This window comes from Chelonoidis abingdonii, chromosome 9, assembly GCF_003597395.2.
Source record: "Chelonoidis abingdonii isolate Lonesome George chromosome 9, CheloAbing_2.0, whole genome shotgun sequence".
In the NCBI taxonomy this organism is placed as follows: domain Eukaryota; kingdom Metazoa; phylum Chordata; order Testudines; family Testudinidae; genus Chelonoidis; species Chelonoidis abingdonii.
In genome coordinates, this window is record NC_133777.1 from 60440578 (window position 1) to 60464786 (window position 24209).

Sequence of the window (24209 nt, forward strand, 5' to 3'; positions counted from 1 at the left end):
ATTAAAATGCAACACTTCTATTCTTGAGAAAACAAGAGCATCCCTTTCATCAGCATGTGAATTTGTTCCTAACATCTCTGTACTTAGGCATTCTGACCTAAAATTCAATTTGTTTGCTAAAGTGTTCAAATCTATTTAATTTTAAAGGCACTGTTAATTTCCCCATGTTTGCCTGCCACCCTATTTGTTTGTTGTTTTTTAATCCTTAAGAAATGAATACTGTGCAAATCATTCAAGATGTGAAATTAAAGTGTTAAGCCTGAAAAGGTTCACAATTAAGTACCTAGGCTGGTGGTCACATCAAAATAGCAGCACATGTTTACAATTGCTTCCCTGCACATAAACATGAGGTGCGCGTGCATGAGTGAATCCTTTGTGTTCGCTAATCCTATTCAAAGCCTATAGTATGCCTAGCCATGCGCGCACACCCAGTCCCCACCCTTGTGCGCCTGGCCATGCCCTAAAGAGTGAAAGTGTAAACAAAAGCTGGTCCTTTAGAGTAAACACCATAGTTGCTTAGTTTCTCAATGTAAAATATTAATAATTTGGAGGAAGAGAGACTACTCTATAAAATACTTCAGAATGGTCTTGAGGCAGATTTAAAGAAATGCACCTAGCCTCACTTTAGTGTCCCTTTAACTTAATAAAACATTTGCTTTAAAAAAGCCAGGATTTTTTTGCTTCGGTATCTTTTTCATTAAACTCCTCTCCCTATTATTTAATTGCTTTCCATCCTTAACCTGTTTTTTTTCTCCTGGATTCTGTGTCTGTCAAAAGATGAAGAATGACCACCACCAGAAAAAAAAAAAATACAGAAAAGAGCACAACCTCTCTCAAATGCCTAACTGGTGCTGTCTGCCTCCTTTTACCATTTGTTATCTCCATTTTTCAAATTATAATATGTACTCCTCTTGCCAAAAAAAAAAAAAAAAAGCAACACAGTGAAATAATTTGGTACAGAGAAATACACTATGAGTTAAAGACAACCCCTTTTGAAGGGCAATGGATGCTCATCCTAGAGTAATCAGTGTGTCCAACTACCTAGTTTTCATAATCTCCATCTTCTAATGGCTAGCAACGGCTTAAATTTTTTTCACTGCAGTCTGGAGTTTTCTCTTTTTCAGCTAAAATTTCACTGGACATACAAACAGTGGTGGCCTTAAAAGCTTTTCAATTACTTATGTAATTGACAGGTCAACTGTATCTTAGAGATTCCTGGCCAGAGCTGCTCCTCTTTCCCCAACCCTTTTTAGGCTATGTCTAGACTACATACTACTGGCAGCAGCATGTAGAGTATATGTAGCTATGAAAAGCAGACTGCATCCATGCTGCATTCACTGAAGCGGGCAAATGGCTCCAGCAACAGGGAGCTAATGGAGTCTTTTCTCAATGCCTCCCCCCTGCCAGAACCTTTCCTTGCTAGGGAAATCTTTTTCTGTAGCCAGGAAAGGCTATAGCAGCAGGGAGGGAGCAGGACACTACGTTGCTAAAAATAGCAGTGCATGGCTTAGGCAAGTAGAGAACACAGAGGTACGTACTCACACATATACTCACAAACTTCAGTTGTAGCTTTACTCTACTTACCTAAGCCATACCCACACATGCAACCAACGTTGCTATGTCAACACAACTCTTAGCATAGACCCAATTATGCTGGAAAAAAAGAACTTTTTCTACTATTAGCTGCTGCCTCTATTCCAGCAAACCCCTTTGGATATAGCAAGGCCTAAGTGCCTCCCTTATTCACTCCTCTGATTTAGAGCTATATGGTCATCAGTAGCAATCAAATCAAAATCTCTGGCAAACTAATTTCCCAATCAGAGCTCACATTTGAAGCAGTCTGACACTGCATTTTCACTATCCTTTCAAGATCAGCAGCGACATAAACTTGAAATCTTATTAGTTTGGGGGGGTAGATTGATAGACCATCTTCAATATCTCTTCAATCCTGCCACTATTTCTAGTGACACTCCTATGTAACATACAGGTTCACATCTGACTAAATAAACAGCATACTTAATTGTAATCTCTGGAGTTAGCTGGTGTACATATATGGAGCCCAAACATATGCTGTAGTAGAATATAATGCCTGCTGTTATAATGTAATGACACACATTCCACAGAGTGCCAGCTCAATGTCTCTCTGTTTAGGTCTTTGGCGTAAGCATTTCCAGTCCTAGAAGCTTCTAGACCAAGGGTCTCAAACAAGTAGCGGTGTGCCCCGCCAAGCTCCCCATGCCTCCCCCATCCCTCTGCCTACCCGTGGGACTGTCCCCTGTGGCTTGCGAACCCTGCGCCGCTGCCTGAAGCAGCTAGCAGCATGCCCCTTCCGGGGCGTAGAGGGAAGGAGGCAGAGGGCTCCTGCATTGCCTCCTTCCAGGCACCGCCCCCCACAGCTCCCATTGGCCAGGAACAGGGAACTGCGGCCAATGGGAGCTTTGTGGGAGGTACCTAGAGGCACGGCAAGAGCAGTGCATGCACAGAATCCTGAGCCCCTCCCCCTTGGGCTGCAGGGACACAGTTCCAGCTGCTTCCTGGAACCAAGCAGGGCGGGGCCAGAGGCCAGGGTGGGCAGGCAGGCAGTGAGTCTGCCCTGGCCCAGTGCACACCACTGCCACCTCGGACTCGCTCTAGGTAAGCGGCGCTGGGATGGAGCCTGCATCCCAACTCCCTGCCCTGAGCCACCTGCCGCACCCCTCACCCTCTTGCACCCCACCCACCAACGCCCTGCCCTGAGCCCCCTGCCACACCCTGCACACCACCTGCACCCCCTAGGGGCAGTGCTGGGCTGGGGACTTCGGGGAAGAGGTTGGATTGGGGCAGGGAAGGGGTAGAAAGATGTGGGGCGTGGCAGAGCCTAATGGAAGGGGGGAGTGGGGGCAGGGCCAGGTGCAGTGGGGGGGTGTCAGTGATGTGACCCTCAGTTCAATGCACTAGTCCTCATGTGCCCCTCGTGGTCATTTGAGTTTGAGACCCCTATTCTAGACCATGGTTTGTTGATGGAATTGGCTGAGGACAGGCTAAATCTTTACAGTTATGAGTTTCATTGGTATGTGTTAACTCGAGTTATGTTCTTATACACATCTGTCACCACAGTGCCCCAGCGATTTAGCTATAACACTTTCAATGGCACTAAGTTGTTCCTTTAGCACCCAAAGAAGAGCATTACATTACTCAATTATCAGTGTGCTGTCTGTCACTGAAAGTAGCTCTCCTACCCCCATACTTCTAAGCTCCAGAGACTCAGTGGGGGAGTGTGTGAAAAAGCAAAGGAGGGAGAGGGAGCTGCCTTGCAGACTAGAAGCCTAGAGCAGGCTTGCTAAATGAGCCAACCAGAGAGGACTGGTACAGGGAAGGAAGCAGGAGATGAAGCAGTTTCAAGGAGAGGGAATGGGATGGACTCTGAGAAGCCACAATGGAGTCAGCTTGGGCAGGGCAACTGTAAACTGATGAGAGACTGACGAAACACTTTTCCTTCTCCCAGGCTCTGATAGAAGAGCCATGCCCTGAGACAGATTTTTGGGACTGAGAATTTCCCTTTTAAGTTTAAGGACCCTTCCCCCCAAAGTGAGCCTGAACAGGCTGTGTGTTAGTGATACAAGCTTTCATAAAGCTTCTTGGACTCTCTTTTTTGAAGGAAACCGCCAGATTCTTCCAGGAGGGTAGGTGGTGAGGTCAGGCAGGGAGGAGACACATCACACCTTCCTCACCCTCCTACAGAGGGTATCCTAAAATTCTTTCTAAATCTGGCATTCTGCATAATGAAACGACTATTGCTATTTCACCTTACCAGGCATGGCTTATGTTTGGTCCCTCTTCATCCTCATGGTGATGAAGCACTGCATCCCTACTTTGCTTTAGATTGAGCTATCTTTTTGTTCAAATAAAGAACAAAGCAGACGTCTTTTAGAGGCCAGCTACTTAATAAGCCAGAGGGATAGCTGCTGAGCAACCTGACAGAATTACTCTCTGAAGCTTAGTGTTCAAAGACTATGTGCAATATAGGAACCTGACCCTGCGAACTCTTATTTACATCAGTGCTCCTTATTTCTACAAGCAGGCCCATGAAAGTCAAGTGAATTACTCGTGCAAGTCAGGGTTTGCAGAATCAAATCCAAAGACTCCATACCCATTACAGACAGCCAATTATATTTTGGAATTTCAAAGCATTTACCTCAGTTGCTTGTTGTCATCTTCACACAATTTAACTTGTGTTGAAACTGGTATTGATAGTATATCTTGTTGATCTCTCTTTAATAAGGAAAGAAAGTTTTCCATTACAGGAAAATACTGTTGGTACGATACAACCAATAATTAGCAAGCATCACACAAATCAAAAGTACTGTAGCTTTCCACATCTGAGAGACAGAAACAGAGAGGATGGTAAGTGGGGGGAGGGATAGCTCACTGTTTTGAGAATTGGCCTGCTAAACTTGGGGTTGTAAATTCAGTCCTTGAGGGGGCCACTTAGGGATCTGGGACAAAATCAGTACTTGGTCCTGTTAGTGAAGGCAGAGGGCTGGACTCAATGAACTTTCAGGGTCCTTTCCAGTTCTATGAGATAGAAGTTTTAATATAATATATGGAGATATACCTTTCTCTCAAATCCAGAGAGGAAAAGTTAAGCCTAAAATATCACTGACAGCCTCAAGTGTTCTTCTACTCCAAAGCAGGTATTTATTTAGCTTTTGCTCATGTGAAGTCTTTCTACCTATATTAAAATAACCCCTAGGAAAACTGTAGGTGTACCCTTGCATCCTATGCATATGTTGTAGAACACACATTGATGCACAGGAGATGAACAAACTTCTTATTCTCCAGATTATGCAAAAGAAATGACCAGTCTTTCTAATTTAAAATATTTACATTCTCTCAATTCTATCCAAATAAATAAAACACTGACACTTTTTTTTAAGATATCAGTTTAGCCAGAGACATTCAGAACTTGTAAACCATTTTAAGTTTCTAGAGCGTTGGCTGGAATACTGAGTCCATGAAAAACATCTAATATCTGCTTCTTTCAAACAAAACAGTGGGTTCTTCCACACACCCACCCCCAACATGCCAGTACTATCATGTGGTATTTTCATATCTTACTTATTTTTATTCTTGCTTTAAGTGTCCTAACTACTGGGGAAAATGTTACCTGCAAGTTTGCATATCTATGCAATTGTTGGGTTTTTCTTTTAAGCAAAATGCATAAGGGGAGATTGAACTATATACAGAAAACTGATCAGTCAAAAGTAGTGTTAAGATTACTGAGGCAACACAGCTTCCTTCCACCAGGGAGGTTTCTGTGGACACTTGCACATCTGATCTTTAGCACTTAGAAAATGTATGTATCGAAGAGCATGTGGCTAATTTTACAGATTTCTTTGTAGGACATGAGATTTTGGGGACCATGATGCTACTTTGATCTCGGTGGGTGGGCTTCAATTTTTGAAGGGGAGAAGGAATGGACTTGAAAGCTTTTTTGAAGGTGATGGATTTGAAGGCTTTCTTGCCCCCAAATTACTAGATGATTCAGGGACTAAGTTTCCTTAACTTTTTGGTTCTTCAGACCTCGCCTGCCACAACTCCTCCTTTGGGAGAGATGGCTTCCCACAAAAAGGAAGCAAGCTATCACTTGAGCCCTGCAGAACTGTTTGCCTTTGGACCAAAGGCAACATATGTTCTTAGGATCATTTTGTCTTAAAACATGGAAAACTGATCGATTGATAGCGCTTCTAACTCTGATTCTTCTGCTGGATGTGATGGCCACTAAATGCCACCTTTATAGATATAGAAAACTATGTAATGGTTTAAAAGGATGCTTATTCACACTTCCAGGATTGGATTTATGTCCCAAGAGGGAACCTGAGCATCACAAGAGACCTTCTAATTTCTGCTGCTCTGAGGAGTCTTTTGATGTCCATATTCTTTCAGATATCTTTTCTTGGGTCTTAAATCTAGCTATCTTGGAGAAATTCTACAACGCAGGCTATTGTAGTTAGCTTTGGGCTGGTTGAGCTTTACCCACACAGTTTTTGATCTTATGCCACACAAGGAAATACAGGCAGTTGGCAGATTTCTTTTTTGAAGAAAGAAAAGCAGATAGCACTCTGAATACCTCTTTCAGCTGCTTCTTTTCAGAAACCAGATAGGCTCAGTTTGTCAGTGTCCAGGTGAGCCACTGGAATAGGCGATACCTAGTGGGTATGAAGATTAGTGATTCTAATAATTGAGCAGTGGCTTCAAGAACTATGCACTTCTGCATATGACTTTAGCTTTTTCTCTTTTTGATATGGATTGCAATACTGTAAGTAACTGAGGGAATACACCTACTTGCTGTCTAAGTTATTGCTTGAACAAGCCTGATTTGTTTCTTAAGGTTGAGATTTTATGATTCTCTTTTGATGCAAACAAGAATATTGTCTGTTGCCAGTCTTCAGTCTGCCAGGTCCAGATCCTGGTGACTGCCTTAGTAAAGGAATACTTTTTGCTTTAAACAAGTTTCTTTGTTATTAACAACACTATTACTAATTATGCTGTTTTACTTTTTGGACTTCTCCCAACTTCGACAATCAAGTCAGTTTCACTTATTTATAATTAATTTCACTGTAAGGTATCACTGCTGCAATGACTTGGTTTCAAACATTGAAATGTAATGTTTATTTAAGATGTGGATTTCGCCCTCCCAAAGAACAGTGTGGATATGCTTCTGTTGGTTTGGGGTAGGGCTGTCAAGTGATTAATTGCACTGTTAAATAATAATAGAATACCATTTATTTAAATATTTTTGGATGTTTTAAATCAATATATTTGAAAATGTAGACTTTACAACACAGAATACAAAGCGTACTGTGCTTACTTTATATTTGTTTTTGATTACAAGTATTTGCACTGTTAAAAAGAAGATAGTATTTTTCAATTCATCTAATACAAGTAGTGTAGTGCAATCTCTTTATCATAAAGTTGAATTTATAAATGTAGAATGTACAAAAATAACTACATTCAAAAACAATGTAAAATTTTAGAGAGTCTACAAGTCCACTCAGTCCTACTTCTTGCTCAGCCACTCTCTCAGACAAACAAGTTTGTTTACATTTGCAGGAAATAATGCCGCACAGTTGTAGCCGGCATCGCAAGATATTTACGTGCCAGATGCATGAAAGATTCATATGTCCCTTCATGCTTCAACCACCATTCCAGGGGACATGCATCCATGCTGATGACGGGTTCTGCTCAATAACAATTCAAAGCAGTGCGGACAGACGCATGTTCATTATCTGAATCATATGGTACCAGCAGAAAGTTGATTTTCTTTTTTGGTGGTTCGGGCTCTGTAGTTTCCACATCAGAGTGTTGGTCTTTTAAGACTTCTGAAAGCATGTTCCACACCTCATTCCTCTCAGATTTTGGAAGGCACTTCACATTCTTAAACCTTGTGCTATAGCTTTCTTTAGAAATCTCACATTGGTACTATCTTTGCGTTTTGTCAGATCTGCAGTGAAAGTGTTCTTAAAATGAGCAACATGTGCTGGGTCATCATCCGAGACTGCTATAACATGAAATATATACCACAATGCAGGCAAAACAAAATTGAGGACATACAATTCTCCCCCCAGGAATTCAGTCACAAATTTAATAAACACTTTTTTTTTTTTAAATAAGCATCGTCAGCATGGAAGAATGTCCTCTGGAATGGTGGCCGAAGCATGACGGGGCATAGAAATGTTTAGCATATCTGGCATGTAAACAGCTTGCAATGTTGTCTACAAAAGTTCCATGCAAATGCCTGTTCTCACTTTCTGGTGACACTATATATATAAGAGGGCAGCATTATCTCCTGTAGTAAATGTAAACAAACTTGTTTGTCTTACCAACTGGCTGAACAAGAAATAGGACTGAGTGGACTTGTAGGCTCTGAAGTTCTACATTGTTTTGTTTTTGAGTGCAGTTATGTAACAAAAAACATCTACATTTGTAAGTTGCACTTTCGGGACAAAGTTTGCACTACAGTATTTGTATGAGGTGAACTGAAAAATATTACTTTTGTTTATCATTTTTACAGTACAAATATTTGTAATAAAAATATACACTTTGATAGCAATTACAACACAGAATACAATATATTAAAATGTACAAAAACATCAAAAATATTTAATAAATTTCAATTGGTATTCTATTGTTTACAGTGCGATTACAACTGCGATTAATCACAATTTTTTTAATCGCATATAATTTTTTGAGTTAATCATGTGATTTAACTGCTATTAATCGACAACCCTAGTTTGGGGTTGTTTTTTGTTTCTTTGGTTTTTGTTTTAAAAAAAAGTAAATTTGAGCCAAATTCAAGTATCCCTTTATTTTTGCTTTGCTGTAGCTTGGGAACATTTTAAACAACCACAAAGGCACTCCAGCTCCTGCAGACTCAGAAGCTAGCATATTCATATTCAACTTGTATTAAGAAGGATTTTTTTAAATAAAAAAGCTTAAGTTCTGCAGAAGTACATGACTTATGTCCAACTTGCCCATGAAAGCTTCCTGTCTCCCACAGCCAGAGAATTTTTTCAAGAATTGGCACTTTGTGCATGTGAGCTACATTTCCATTATGTAATATAGCCTAAATTTACTCACTATTACTTCTTCGGCCTGACGCACCAACTCTGCTGTTTTTGCTTCTAATTCTGCATTCAGTCGCCTGAAACAATAAGACAGCTTTGTTATTAAGTTTACCTGAAGAGTTTAAAGGAAATAAATTTTAAATGGAATCTCTGCAGTCTGGCAGTACACAAGCATTGAATAAGCACTCACGTCTACAAAGCAGAATGAAATACTTATAGGTTCCTTTATTGTGGGAAGTAGCAACATCTTATCTATTTCTGTATTAACAGACTGATGTCATATATGCAGTCTGCCTTTTAGATACACATATATTTTAATTCCCTAAACCCCACCCAGGGTACTACTCTCCTACAATAAAATTAAAATAGCTGATTATTTTTTAAGTTCAACTTATTTCACTTTTACACATCTAAAGGAAAAAAGCCTTCGAAGTGCTTTTATTCCAGTCAGTTGTACTTTTCTGCATTAGAAAATGTAATGCTCTGTTGGGCACAAGTTAAACGGATTATCTTAAATTGTCCTCCTCCCCTTAAAAAAACAAACAAAAAAAACAAACATAATGCAAAATTTCTATTCCACTGTGCTACTAGATTTTCCTTTTAGAATAAGACTAATAATTACATTAATTGTTGCAGCAGGGTGAAAAAGCTATTCAAGTTGCAACTCAAGCCCAGAAGATAAAACACAATCATGTATTAGAACACGTTTGTCCAACCAAAATGTGTGGAGAAGATGCATCTCTGCTTTTTCAGACACCACTTTTTATTATACCTTATGTCGCTCAACACTTACAAACATTTTTAATTAAAATCTACATAGGTAGAGCTGACAGCAATCATGGGAAATGAGGCTGGCATTCTGTGGAAATAGTATTATGTGATTATATAATTGAAGACTGAATCATTAGGCATATGTACCAGGGGGAGAAAGGGTGAATTAAGGTTTCACGGGCAACCTTAGTTCCAACATTTCCTAACTTCTGAGTGCTTAACATTTGCAATCTTAACATTATTTTAATGTAAGGAGGGTTTTTTTATGTAATATAAAGTTGTCTTACCAGATGTATCATCACATATTCCTAACAGATAATAGGGAGAGAGAGAGCAGACACCTAAGAGGGGAGTTAATTGAAAGAGGGTGGTTTCTACCCTTCAGCTAGAAATGCCTTAACTTTTTTAATCTAACAGCAATTTTTAACTCTTTAAATCGAAGTTTTGAGCACTCTAAAGGAACTTTCATATTCTAAAGTCATCGCATCTTTTTACCAAAGGTGAGTTCAAGATGTAGCTTTAAAAAAAAAACCAAAAAAAAAAACCCACCAAACTCCTAAACTAACCTACCCATACTGAGGCCTAGTACAATGCAAATGTTTAAGCTGTAGTCTTTTGTGTAAGGTGCCAACAGGGAGGGGGGAGGTGTCAGAGCTCTAGTTAGCAAGAACTAACATGTCATTTCTGCCATGACCAGATATCCTAATGAAAAGGGTACTCTTAATACTTCTCAAGACTAAAGGTCTTGAGAACATGACCTATGACGGAAGGCTGAAAGAACTGGGTTTATTTAGTTTGGAAAAGAGAAGACTGAGAGGGGACATGATAGCAGTTTTCAGGTATCTAAAAGGGTGTTATCAGGAGGAGGGAGAAAACTTGTTCACCTTAGCCTCTNTAGACAGTATCTGGTCCTGCCATGAGGGCAGAGGACTGGACTCGATGACCTCTCGAGGTCCCTTCCAGTCCTAGAGTCTATGAGTCTATGGCCATAACTGTTCGGTAAGGACAGTTGGGCCTGTGGATTTGGGTAGCTCTGAATTGAATGTGGGTTTGTTAAGAGCCAGAGAGGCCATCCAACAAAGAACGGTGCTGGGGTCCCCCTGAAAACCCAGCACTCATCCTGAAAGTGCTGGAGCATTTGCCTTGTCCAATTTGATCAATCCATTCTAAACACAGTATTTTACTGGTATCAAAATAGGGTCAAGGGAGCACCTCTCCTCCTTGCCTCACAGTTCTCTCCTTACTTGTACTCCTCCTCCTTAGCCAGGAAGTCTCCATGCATCAAAGTGTTCTTTGGCATGGCAGGATGGGGCAGGATCCTGTGGGATTTCCACACCTGTGGAGAGCAGGCCAGGTGAGGCATCCCTTCTTAGCACACTGGATCACACCTCACTCCCTGCTTAGAGGGGGCATTCAGCTCAGGGCACTGTGCCAGGTAACAACCCTCCTGGATACTCTACCCACCCCTGTCTGACCCCTAATCTGCCCAGACCCACCCCCCAAAATTCCAATCGACTCCCCAGACATCCCTGGGTCTGAACCCCCTAAGCACTCACACATCCCACCACAACCCTGATCGACCTCCCCTCCCCCAGGTCTGGCCCCCAACTACCCCAGACACTCCCACACACTCTGATCGCCTCCCCCGGGTCTGATCCCCTAGGCCGCCCAGATACCCCCCTCCCCAACGCGAGCCTGAACCCTTAATCCAGTCAACTCCCCTCGCCACCTCTTCATCTGGGCACCTCCGCTGAGACCCACACCCAGTAACCGCATTCACCAAGCCCGACCGGGACCAGCCTGAGGGGCCTCCCTTAGTAGCCAGCAGCCCAAATTTCCCTCACGCCTCACCCCAGCTGAACCGCAGCCCGCCCCTCGCCGGGCCCCGCCGCCGCCGCAGCCCGCCGCCATTTTGTCCTGCTGAGGGGCCGCTGAATAGCGTCGCTCTCACTAGGCAACCGGATCCACCCCCGCGCGGGAAGGGGTGTTAAATCGTCGCGTGTCGGGGCCTGGCGGCTCCAAATCGCAGGAGGGCGGGTCTGTGGAGCCCATCCCCACCCCGCGGGATTGGTTCCTGGCGCCTACCGGGGGAGGAGGGGTTAATTCTTGGATGTCCCCCCAGTGATTGGTTCGGGGCTCTGCTCCTTAGGGGGCAGTGGGGAGCCCCCCCCTTGTAACTCCACCTGTGAACCCACTGCCACTGTCTCCGACATGGGCAGCCTGGCTGATTTTGTCTTTTCCCTTTCCCAGCTGTTTGGCGTGGAGGCCGGAATACAGTCTGGTGGCATCTCTCACTGCCCCGCCTAGCAACCCCTCCTCCAGGCGCACACCCCGCTGGGCTAGGTGCTGTATGGACACAAACAGCCCATAAGGCGATCCCTGTCCAGAATGCTTCCAGTCTGGTTGTCAGGATGTGACCAGCGTCCAAATGCAGTGATGTGGGGGGAGGAAAATCAGGTGATAAAATGAACAGAATTTAGGGGGGAAAGTGATGGCTTGTCACTTGCCTCACTGCTGCCAGCTGGTAGTGATTTGGCAGGGACAGGTGTTAAGGATGCTAGGATGAATTTAGAAATTTTGGCAAGGAGTTTTTCCCATGTGTGAGGGGCAATATAGGAGAAAATGTGGAGGTGAATGAAGAACAAGTGGAAGGCAGCAAATTAAGACTCTTCACGTGTGGCAGAGCAAAGACGCAGGGGTCAATGGTTTGAAATCTTAAGAATTGATGCAGCAAGGCTAAATGGTGAAGAACCTTAAAGATAGAGCTAAGGGGCTTGTGTCTGATGTTGTGAAGGAGAGGGAGTTAGCAAAGAAACTAATGGAGTAAAGACCCCTGGATGCGGCCATGAAGAGGTCACCCAAGATCTTAGTGCAGTTTTGGTGCTGGATATGTGATTAGGAGGAACAAATTTTTTAATGAAAATCAGGGATGTCTGTCTTGGGTAGTGCATGGTTTCAGTGGGAGTCACGGAAGTGCACGTAGGCCTACACTACAGACTTCTGCCGCCATAGCTACATCAGTCACAAGGGTGAAGTGTGATCCGTGATGACATAGTTGTGCCATCAAAAGACACTAGTATAGATGCAGTTATAATGGCAAAACTCCACTTTTACCGGTATAGCCTGTTGTTCACATGGGGACTGGTTTTACTAAACCAAAGGTTCATTTTGCTGGCATAACTGTCTCCACACTAGGAGCTCTTTGCCAGTATATACTGTATTCCTATACCTGTAATTGGTTCCTAGTACAGACATAGCCATATACCTTTTTTAAAAAGCTGGAGGCAAGATAGGAATATGGGGTAATGTCTATTGTGTCCCTTCCCCCTTCCTGACATTTGAAGGATATGAACTACAGTAAATGGTGAAATGGACAAAAACTTTTGTGTCCTCTGGCCTTTCTACTGTTTTCTCCTATTTCTAGTTCCTCAACTCTTATTTGGTACTAGTTTCTGAAAGTTCTGCTCGGTTATTTATCACAGCTTTTCCAGACCTACCTTGTTTTCTGCTTTTCTCCTCTGTCATCCTCCTCTACTTGGGTATTCTGTTCTCAGTTCTGTTCTATACTTTTCTCTTTTTTTCCTACATTGTCCTCTGCTTTGTTCTTGAATTCCCCCATTCTTTCTACCTCATTCTCTCTCTTGCTGTCTCTCTCACCCACACACTGATTTTTCACTGTGTGTCTCTTTCACAATCAATCACCCACTTATTCATTCATTCCTCCTTTCACATATCATTCATTCTCCCACTCATGTTCATTCATGGATTCTTTGCCACATCCTTACATTAACTCATTCATCCTTTCACATTCATTCTCCCACTTTCTGTATTTAATAAAATCACTTTTTACTTATTAATTAACCCAGAGAATTTATTAATACCTGGGGGGAGGGGGCAAACAGCTGTGCATATCTCTGTGTCAGGGTTATGGAGGGTGAACAATTTATGAGTTTACTCTGTATAAGCTTTATACAGGGTAAAATGGATTTATTTGGGGTTTAGACCTCATTGGGAGTTGGGCATCTGAGTGTTAAAGACAGGAACACTTCTTAAGTTGCTTTCAGTTAAGTCTGCAGCTTTGGGGCACGTGGTTCAGACCCTGGGTCTGTATTGGAGCAAACTGGTGTGTCTGGCTCAACAAGACAGGGTGCTGGAGTCCCAAACTGGCAGGGAAAGCAGGGGCAGAAGTAGTCTTGGCACATCAGTTGGCAGCCCCAAGGGGGTTTCTGTGATCCAACTTGTCACACCTCGGATTCTCCTCCTTCCCTTTTTTAAAGATGGCACTATGTTTGCTTTTTTCCAATCGTCCAGGACCTCTGCCAATCGCCACGAGTTTTCAAAGATCATGACCAATGGCTTTGCAATCACATCAGCCAACTCCCTCAAAACACTCGGATGCATTAGATACAGCTCCGTGAATTTGTGCATGTCCAGCTTTTCTAAATAGCCTTAACCTGTTTTTTCACTACTGAGGGCTGCTCACCTCCCCATACTGCAATGTCCAGTTCATCAGTCTGGTAGCTGACCTTGTCTATGAAGACCAAGGCAAAAAAAGCACTTATTACTTCAGCTGTTTCCACATTATCTGTCACTAGGTTGTCTCCCCCATTCAGCAAGGGTCCCACACTTTCCCTTACTTTCTTGTTGCTAACATACCTGTAGAAACCCTTCTTGTTACCCTTCACATCCCTTGCTAGCTGCAACTCCAAGTGGGAATCAAACTCTGCGTTTCTGAAGTCCAGGGTCCATATTCTGCTGCTCTCCATTCTTCCTTTTGTCAGGATCCTGAACTTGACCATCTCATGGTCACTGCTGCCCAGGTTGCCATCCACTTCTACTTCCCCTACCAATTCTTCCATGTTTGTGAGCAGCAGGTCAAGAGGAGCACACTCCCTAATTGGTTCTTCCAGCACTTACACCAGGCAGTTGTCCTCAACAATCTCCAAAAACTTCCTGGATTGTCAGTGCTCTGCTGTATTGCTCTCTCAGTAGATGTCAGGGTGATTGAAGTCCCCCAAGAGAACCAGAACCGATGATCTGGAAACTTTTGTTAGTTGTCTGAAGAAAGCCTCGTCTACCTCATCCTCGTGGTGTGGTGGTCTATAACAGATGCCCAACACAACATCACCCTTGTTGCTCTTGCCTCTAAATTTAACTGAAAGACTCTCAACAGGCTTTTCTCCAGTTTCATGTTGACGCTCTGAGCAATCATACTGCTCCCTTACATACAGTGCAACTCCTCCATCCTTTCTGCCCTACCTGTCCTTCCTGAACAGTTATACCCATCCATGACAGTGCTCCAGTCATGTGAGTTACCCCATCAAGTCTCTGTTATTCCAATTACATTATAGTTCCTTGACTGTGCCAGGACTTCCAATTCTTCCTGCTTGTTTCCCAGGGTTTTTGTGTTCATGTACAGGCACCTAAGATAACTAGCCGATTGCCCTACTTTGTTAATATGAATCAAGAGGCCTCCTCTGCTGCACCCTCCTCCTTGTCTTTCCTCCTGATATCCCACTTTCCCACTTATCTCTGGGCTTAGGTCACCATGTGGCCTGATACCTCCACTCCCATTCAGCCCTGGCTCAATGCTAACACCCCACTAGCTCCTGTGTCACCCCACTAGCCCTTCTGAACCCCAATCTATGTGACCCCTCATCACCCCCATGTGCCCAGCTCTGTCCATCCCCCCATATCCTTTGCCTCCTCATCTGGTGCTGCAGGCAGGGTGCTGTGAGGAACGCAGTCTTTGACCCCTTCCTCTCCACAGCTGGCTGCTCCAGCTGTAAACTGGCTTCCCTCTTTTCTGGTGCCACAGCATTCCCTGGTGGGTGTAATTGCAAAGCCTCCCCGGGCAGAATGTATTATTCTGTGAGGAACATGAATTCTGCTACTTACACAGTGGTGCAGAATTCCCTCAGGAGTAGACTATGAAGAAAGCAGAAGGAATGAACCACTCCAAGGGTTTGGAGGAGGCAGAGAGAGGGAGCCATTGAAGAATAGTGTGGCCTTTATGATTCTCCATCTACAAACTATGCAAGAACAGTGTTTTAGCCAAAAATAATATGGTTGTAGCCATCGGCCATGAACTTCTTAAAGAACTCATAATAAAAAAAGGAAGAGAAGTTGATGGTACTGCCATCTCTGTTCATACAATGGCTTTTCAAGGTTTAAGATGTCCACAACTATAAGTTGCACACTTGTTTGATCCCCTAAAGACAATAATTTTACAAAATGGGTACAAAGGAAAAAAGGGAGGCTGGTAGCACTACACAAGTAGAATTAAGGATGTTTGGGTGACCTTAACTGGACCTTTTTATACTCTTGAATGTTTCTTGTTGATCTCTTTCATTCAACTCATTGTACTGTATATACGTGTACTGGACCATGCAGGTTATATACAGACTTTAATTGAAGGCTTTATACAGTAGACATTGGACCAATGAGGACTTAATTGACCCTAAGCACGAGGGCAATGTGGACTTCATAAAGTGCACATCTGGAGACTTTCTCCAAAGGTGCTCAGCTCCATTGGAGAAGAAGGGGAAAATGTTTGGAGGAGAGGCAGGTTTGAAGATTAGACATATGAGATCATGGGGCAAAAGTGGAAGAAGGGGGAAAGGGTCAAACAAGGTTATAGCAGAAGGCGCAGAAGTAGTTGGATCATAGACATGGAAACTAAAGTTGCCTAGGATTAAAACTGGATATTGAGATGAAAGGAAGAAAAAGAACCAGTCATTTAGGGTGTGGGGAGGAGTATGGTCATCCCAAGTACACTTCTATCTGGATATAACGCTGTCCTCGGGAGCCAAAAAATCTTACCGCGTTATAGGTGAAACCGCCTTATATTGAACTTGCTTTGATCCACCGGAGTGCACAACACCTCCCTCCCCCGAGCACTGCTTTACTGCATTATATCCAAATTTGTGTTATATTGGGTTGCATTATATCGAGGTAGAGGTATAGTTAGTAGATTGTAGCCATTTGTTGGCAGAGGAACAGAACAGAAGCATACAGTAGGCTTCAAAAGAAGAGAAGGGGAACTTGACACGACCCTAAGTTGATAGAACCTAAGTAAATGGACAGAAGGAAACAGATGATAAGAATGAAGTGATTAATTCAGTAAGAGATTAAAAGCTCATGGTCAAGGTCAGCTTTTTAGAGCTGGAATAGAAATTCCCAGAGTAAGAGTAGGAGGGAAGTGGGGGTAATGGGGTCCAAGGGATGGGGAGAAGGTTGACAGGACTACAGCCCAAAGAAGGACCATGCCCAAATAAAATAATACTTTTTTGTCTTTTTTACAAGAAAAACTTTCATTTCTTTCTACGATATTGAAATATTTCTTAGGCAATTATTATTTCAAAGGCTTATACAGGTCTAGATATATGGTGATGGGTTTTTAGAAATTCCAAAAAAGATGAAGTTAGCTAGGTCTGATAACACCTCACTCAAGGTTAGGTGCTGAGGCAACAGTGTCAGCAGGGGTTATGTATATGTGCTGTATGAAGAGATTAGTGTCCTTGTTGCTTTATCTATCCTTTAGCTGGCTGATAATGAACAAAAATGGATAATTACTCTATTCAATCATAAATGATTTAAAAAATATTCTCACTGTTCCTTTTGTTTAGAGCCCCTGGGACAGAATAACTTGCTGTAGATTCTACATTCTTTTTATACTCTAAATAAATCATACTGTGGACCTTATAAAGATTTGTTCAGTAATATTTCGGGCAAGCTTAGAATTCAGCCACCAATTTTTTGAGATAGTGTGATAGGATGAAAGTGTTTAAATAAATATTTCTAAGTGAACTTTAATGGTATTTGTCTGGAGACATGTGGAAAACAGAAATAGGAGATTATGTTAAATTCTTGATCCGTTATACCATTAAGGCTTTATCGCTTTTAATATGACCTGAAATGACCTTAACAGTTGTGGTTGAGTGAGTCTATAATACATAGTTGGTAACTGGGTAGAAAATAGGCTTACATTAAAGCCAACAGCCAATAGCAAGGTACACAGGAAACTAAGGCAATTCATCTCAATATTTATCGTCATGAAAGAAGCATTTAAAATAATAGACCTTGCCAACTCAAGACTTACCTAACATTTGTTAGCAGACTCCAATTTTCCATTCAAGAATTTGAAAAAAAACCAACCAGATCAAATATCAAACATTTGTAAAATAGAAATATTTGTGTATTTAAAAAGGAATTGTTACTTTAAATCAAAGTGCTATATATTCTTGAGTTTGTTCTAAGCCATAAAAACAGATCTGGATTTCAAACAGCTCAGTCTGTGAATGTTCTGATCCACGGTTTTGGTTTGGGTCCATCTCTACAATCTTCCTTCAATTAGCATAGTCATTACTTTGCAGTTTCTGTATGTTCTGATTATTGTTTTGTCTCTCTTGCGGGAGAGAAGAACCTCAAATTAAATGGCTCTAACAAAAAGGAATAAGTTTCAAATTGTATAGTTCGCATCATGTGTTCTGTTCTTGCAGAGAAGGAAAATGTAATTATATATGTAAAGGACAACAAAAATAATCACAACCAATATAGCCAACAGAGGATGTTCTGGTCAGAAAAGTGTGCAAACAGGACATGGTATCATTATAGTTTCGTGTAGAAGACACTTGAGTGTAAGCATACATTTGTCTCTGATTAGTCTGAAAAACATACTTTGGTAACAAATTATGATGCTTATTTTCCTGTTCCTTTTGCAAGCATTGTATTTGGATGGTTTCTTCACAAAGATATGCAGAGTCTGAGATTCACATATTAAGTCAGTCTTTGTACATTTTTAAAAACTAATTTGTTGTATAATGTATTTTCCATTAGCAGAATGTCCATCAGATGTGAAAGCCATATACAGTGGACAGAGTTTTGGCTTTTCAGTTTGAAGTGTGGTTCTTCTCTGAAAAGTAATTGTAAAGATAATATAGAACACCAGAATACTTAATGAAGTCTAGTGACTTCCTAAGTAAATATATGCAGTTAAACATAGTAAAACTCATCTTAGAATCTGAAAATCAAACTGGGTTCCCTCTGACCTATCACCAATCACTAGAGATGGAACTAACCTAATGCTCTGATTCAGCAAAACATTTAAATATGCATTTAACTTCCAGCACTTTATGGACCCTCTACAGTGTGTATAGCAGTTGATATGCTGTATGAATGTTTACCCCATCCACTTTTTGCACTTTTCAGCCAGAGACTATCCTTTGCTTCAGCCTCCCTTGAGAGGACAGCAATACCTAGCCTTACACAAAGGAAGGTTGCTCTTTATTCCCTTCATTGACACAGTAATCATTAAAAATTGCCTTACACCTGGGTCTACATTTTCAGAAACTGGAAAGACATTCTTGTAGCAGTGGAGGAACTCCACTACAGTATACAAGTGTGGTTTATATTTAATACCCCTAAGAAAATTCATGGTGAAGTTTTTTGTCTGTGTTTTACTATAGCAAGAAACAAAGTGATCACTTATGTCAGTGTTTTTGCAGTTGAAAACATGTATGTAGCACCACAAATTTACCCAGCTCTTTACACACTGACACATTCCCTGCCCCTAAGAACTTGTAATCTAAGGCCCCAATTCAGGAAAGCATCTCTATTCAGGACAGCACTTATGTGAATGCTTAACTTGTAGTTAATGTTACTTAAGCACATGCTTAAAGTTAAGCATCTTAATTAGAGTCCTAGATCCAACCGCTCTGTCATATATGGCTATTATAACCACCCTATCATTATTCAAAAGCCTTCTTAAAGAGACTTCTTCTGTTAAGCCTTCCCACAGTGATCTATCAATGCAGTGATGTTCATATTTAACAAAAGAAGTGTATGTAGTGCTATGCATTTACCACTACAATTACAGGTTATTCCCATGTAATTTTAAGATGTTTATTTTTATGGTTTGTTGGCTATTTATACCATACTTATCACACTTGTTCATGAGTGGTCTAATTTATTAGCTAAAGAAATAATATGTAGTAGCTTATTGTGGAAAAATTTTCATTTGGCTCATAAGCAACATTAATAATGTATGTACACTTGTTATTTTCAGCTCATAATTTTTAATCCCAGAAGTGTAACCATAAATTAGATGAATTATAAACATCTGATTCAATACCTACAGATACAGCTATTTCACATGGTATAGGATAAATTGGACTATGCCTGAAATTCTGGTAATAAATTAACATCATTCCCAGGACTAATGTATGGCTTGAGCCCAACAGTTCTTATGCAGGCAAAATTTGTTGTTGACATCTAGAGCTTAGTAAGGAACTCAGGATTCAGTGCACAGAGTGTTTTCCATGTTCTCCATTTGAAGTGCAATATTTAGTGGTCCAGTTTATTACAGAGCTGGATATACTCCATGGCCAATATTTCAGGAAGGAAACAAGAGTTGAATATACATGCATAGTAGTTATCTGTTTGAATCTGAAATTATAAAATATTCAAAGTGTGATGGTGATTTATGGCAAACACCAATAAAGGGTAAACTAACACATTCAATGTATGTTTATTCAAAACAGATACATTGCAAGAGAATGCTGAGATCAGGATACATTTTCAAAATTGCACATGCTTGTACCCATTATGTGCAAGCAACAAGAGTATGACTTAACTTTGCAGCAGAAACTAAGTGGACTACTTTTAAAAAATGGCCAACAATAAGAAAATAAATTCATACTTTAAGGTAAAACTCATCATATAAGTGAAAAGTTTGTCAAAGATCATATTAAGGATTACATACTGCCTTGTATCTGCAGTGGAATTAACTAAGTCAGTGAGAGTTGTGTGGGTATGGAGAAGATTTAGCCTGTACCAATACAGGGCTCTGGCTGGAGATGTGAGCTGTAGGGTAGGGCCAGGATTTGGGGTTTAGGAGGGGGCTCTGGGCTGGGGCCAGGTTGCAGGAGGTGTTTTGGGGTGCAGGCTCTGGGTGGTGCTTAATTTAGGTAGCTCCCGGGAAGGAGTGACACCTCTCTCCAGCTCCTAGGAAGCAGCAACATCTCCCTCTGGCTCCTAAGCAGAGGTGCAACCATGTGATTCTGCGCTGCCCACACCTGCAGGCACCTCCCCCTCAGCTCCCATTGGCTGCGGTTCCTGGCCAATAGGAGCAGCTGAGCCGATGCTGGGATGGGAGCAGCACACAGAGCCCTCTTGGTTGTCCCTCCACCTAGGAGCCACAGGGAGCTCCATCAGCTTCCAGAGGGTCATGCAGAGCTGGGTAGGGAGCCTGCCCACACCACCGACCGGACTTTTAACAGCCTGATCAGCGGTGCTGACTAGAGCTGCCAAGATCCCTTTTGGACTGGGTGTTCCAGTCAAAAAACGGACATCTGACAACCATCATACCTATCCACATTTCTTGGTGCCGTTGGCATAACTTGAGGTATTGTAAACACAGCAGTAGAATTTTAGGTAGACCACCAGTAAGCTAGGGCACCCCTGAATAATTTTCCCACCCTTCATTTTCCCCTCCTTTTTCTATTTCCAGTTTTGTAGAGCAGTGTTTCCCAAACTTGACATGCCGCTTTTGTAGGGAAAGCCTCTGGTGGGCCGGGCCGTTTTGTTTACCTGGCGTGTCTGCAGGTCCAGCTGATCACAGCTCCCACTGGCCACGGTTCGCTGGTCCAGGCCAATGGGAGCTGCTGGAAGCAGTGCAGTCTGAGGGACGTATTGGCCGCCTACACAAGTGGCGTCCCAAGTTTGGGAAACACTGTCCTAAAGTTTCAAAGATGAGCTTTGCATCGTGCCCAAGACTGTGCAGTTATATAAGTGAAATTTCATCTTTAGCATATTTCCTAAAAGCCAAAAGAAATATGTTAAAAAAATATTTGGGAATAACTATCTCATTTTTATTTAGGAAAAAAACTGCTGCATCCTATATATTTCATGCTCCCATCATGTTGAGCTTTTAATGCAAATTAAATTTCATGCTAAACAGCCCAAGACCATTAATACTGAACTCATGTCTGAAGAATCAAACTAATTATAGTAAAATATTTGAGTTATATGTGCAATGATGGAGGAAAATACTCTAATAATATCAACCCATTGTACAATATATTTAAACATTTGTGAAATGATGGGATCTAGACAATGGGTAGATATTAAATCAATAATCTAGACATTGAAGGAATTCTCCAGACAGCTGTTAGACTTTTTCTCCTAATCAGTAATAATCATCTTGTGGTGTTTGAAAGCATGTAAACTGGTATAACTGAAGATAAATGTATTCTTTGGGTGGAATAGAGTTTACTTCACTGCCCTTCTCCTAGTGCCAAAAGGAACCCCCATAGAAAAGTATATGGAAACCCAAAATTCAGTCACTGAGGATTTTCAGCAAGGAGTGCACAGGGTCAATCACCGCTCCCACTCCCACAATCCAATCCAAAAAGAACAAAAGGAATTAAATTAATTCTTAAGGCCAACTTTATAAAGATTAAAAAAAAATAATAAGCACAAGAATAGCTACAACTTAATTTCTACAACATACCAGGGCTACTTTATAATCCACGTATGTTATCCACATACATAAAGAAAACAAATTAAAACTAAACAGGTCAATCGCCACATAAATATAATGAGAAGAAACTCAGAGTTCCCAAAAGTTTATGTTGAGTTCACTTGAGTCTCAGTTACAGTCGTTGATCACCAAATTCTGTACAGTCTGATGAGTCAAAAGCACTGCCACAACATCTTCCCTCCACTGGCTTGGAGAAATCTTCATCTCGAATCCATGCAGACTCTGCCTCCGTCTCTGCTGAAATCATTCAGTTTAATTAGTTAACTGAGTGGTTGGTTAATTAGTCAGCTACGTGTATGAATAGATAAAAAAGCCCTGTTACAAGAAAAATACAAAACTGAGTACAGCAAATTATAAATAACTCTTTCCCCATCATCCTATTCCTATAAGATGAGAATTGGTAAATCATACTGGTTAAGACAATTTTACTAAAACAGTTTGGCTAAAATTAAGCAACATTCCAAGTATACAATTAAAATGAAAAAAATTTGTTTTCCCTCCCAATTTCTCCTGTCTATAATTAAAACGGTCAGGGCTCCCTTGTTGGAGGGTTAACAATATCACTAATCTGCTGCAAAATACTTCAGAGTTAAGGGAAACAGCCTACTTTCTGCTCCCTGGCACAGCTTCTCCCAATGCACACAGGGCACCTGGCCTTTTGAAAAGCAACTGCCTTGACTACTTGCCCTCACAGAGTCTGAATCCAGCAACAGGGAACCTGTGGAGCATACCCCAAACTATCACACCCAATTCCGGAAACTTCTGAGTGTGGACAGCTAATTGTGCATCTGCCTAGCAACAATGAACCAGACGCAAGTCTTTCCTGCCCCCCCCACCCCCCCCAATAGATCTCATAAAGAGATATTTCCCTCTTACGTACATGGGTTACACTAGCATCTATTTTGTTCTGGTATTTTTTTCATATAACAATGTCTCCTAAAATATTAAGAAAATCAAATAATAATAGGCATTAATTTCTTTAAAAGCAGCAAAGAGTCCTGTGGCACCTTGTAGACTAACAGAAGTTTTGGAGCATGAGCTTTCGTGGGTGAATACCTACTTCGTCAGATGCAGTGGTATTCACCCACAAAAGCTCATGCTCCTAAACTTCTGTTAGTCTACAAGGTGCCACAGGACTCTTTGCTGCTTTTACAGATCCAGACTAACACGGCTACCTCTCTGATACTTGATTCATTTCTTTGTAAAACAGCTGCCTCCTGTGTGCATAACACAGTCTGCAAGATCTCTTTAGTCCTTTAGGTACAATGTACTAATAATGGTTCACCGTCAATACATCCTGCTGTCTTATATTTGTTGTTGTGTAGAATGTGATCAATGTTAGCTGCTTCTGTGACAAGTTTTCTTTTTGTAAAGATACTGTACATATATATGTGTAATACAGTATATATGGGTAAAAGTGTGGTTAAAACTAAACTGGCCAAAGCACTTATATTTTGGAAAACGATATTTGTGGGGGGATGGGGAAGATCCTCTAATAAGTCTCTTCCATCTCTAATTTCTATAGTTCTGTTATCATATGGATTTTTTTTTATTGTTCAAATGAAATATTTATACAGTTTTACAATAACTATGTAGACTTGCAGTATACCTAGCTTCCAGCTTTTTCTATTTTTCACAAATTGTCAAAATACATATATAACTGTAATATACTAAAAATCATAACACTTTGTTTTTCTGTTTTTGTTTCACTGTCTGAGTTTACTTATTTCAGTGTCATCCTTTCTAACCTAATCCAAACAATAACCTTGGCTCAACAATTTAAACATATTGAATCCCACAACCAGAGTAGTTTTCCCTAGTAATACTCTGATTACAGCAGCTTTCATGTCTGCACAGAAAAGGACCTTAAACATTAAATCTCATCAGCACTAAAAAATAAGCGGTGAGCATCAGTCACATTTTCTTGAAATACCACAAGTCTTCCTTGAGGCATAATGCTTTAATCTCAGGATTTTGGGCACTTCTGTTCTGATTACTAAGGATCAGAAGGTTTGCCGAATACTTTTCAGATCGCTTCTAAAAGTGTCCATGGTAATATTATCAGGTTATTGTGAAAACTGCATGGTTATCAGTTGCTCTGATGTCTGGTAGTTTTAGAAAATTAGAAGGGAAAGTAAAATATCAGAACTACAACCCACTTCAGTGCAAATTTAATAAAAACATTGTCATGTATATTCCTATAATACTGTGTGGTTAGAGATTTCAAAGTAGGATAATGTCGAAGTTGGGGGATCTCCTTCATAAAGATGAAAATCTCTTCCCAAATATAT

At 41.2% G+C, this 24209-nt stretch overlaps 1 protein-coding gene across 2 annotated transcripts in view; it reads right to left on the bottom strand.

Moving 5' to 3' along the window:
• The window catches only part of TEX9 (testis expressed 9), a 60235-nt gene extending 48849 nt beyond the window's left edge, over window positions 1–11386 (bottom strand). For both annotated transcript variants that reach the window (XM_075069592.1, XM_075069591.1), the window contains exons 1-4: window positions 11229–11386; window positions 10622–10713; window positions 8620–8683; window positions 4175–4251 (exon numbers count right to left, since the gene is read on the bottom strand). In XM_075069592.1, coding sequence (XP_074925693.1) covers window positions 4175–4251; window positions 8620–8683; window positions 10622–10713; window positions 11229–11288 — 293 coding nt within the window. In that variant the 5' untranslated portion in view covers window positions 11289–11386. The remainder of the gene's footprint in view (window positions 1–4174; window positions 4252–8619; window positions 8684–10621; window positions 10714–11228) is intronic.
• Between the last annotated feature and the right edge of the window lie 12823 nt (window positions 11387–24209).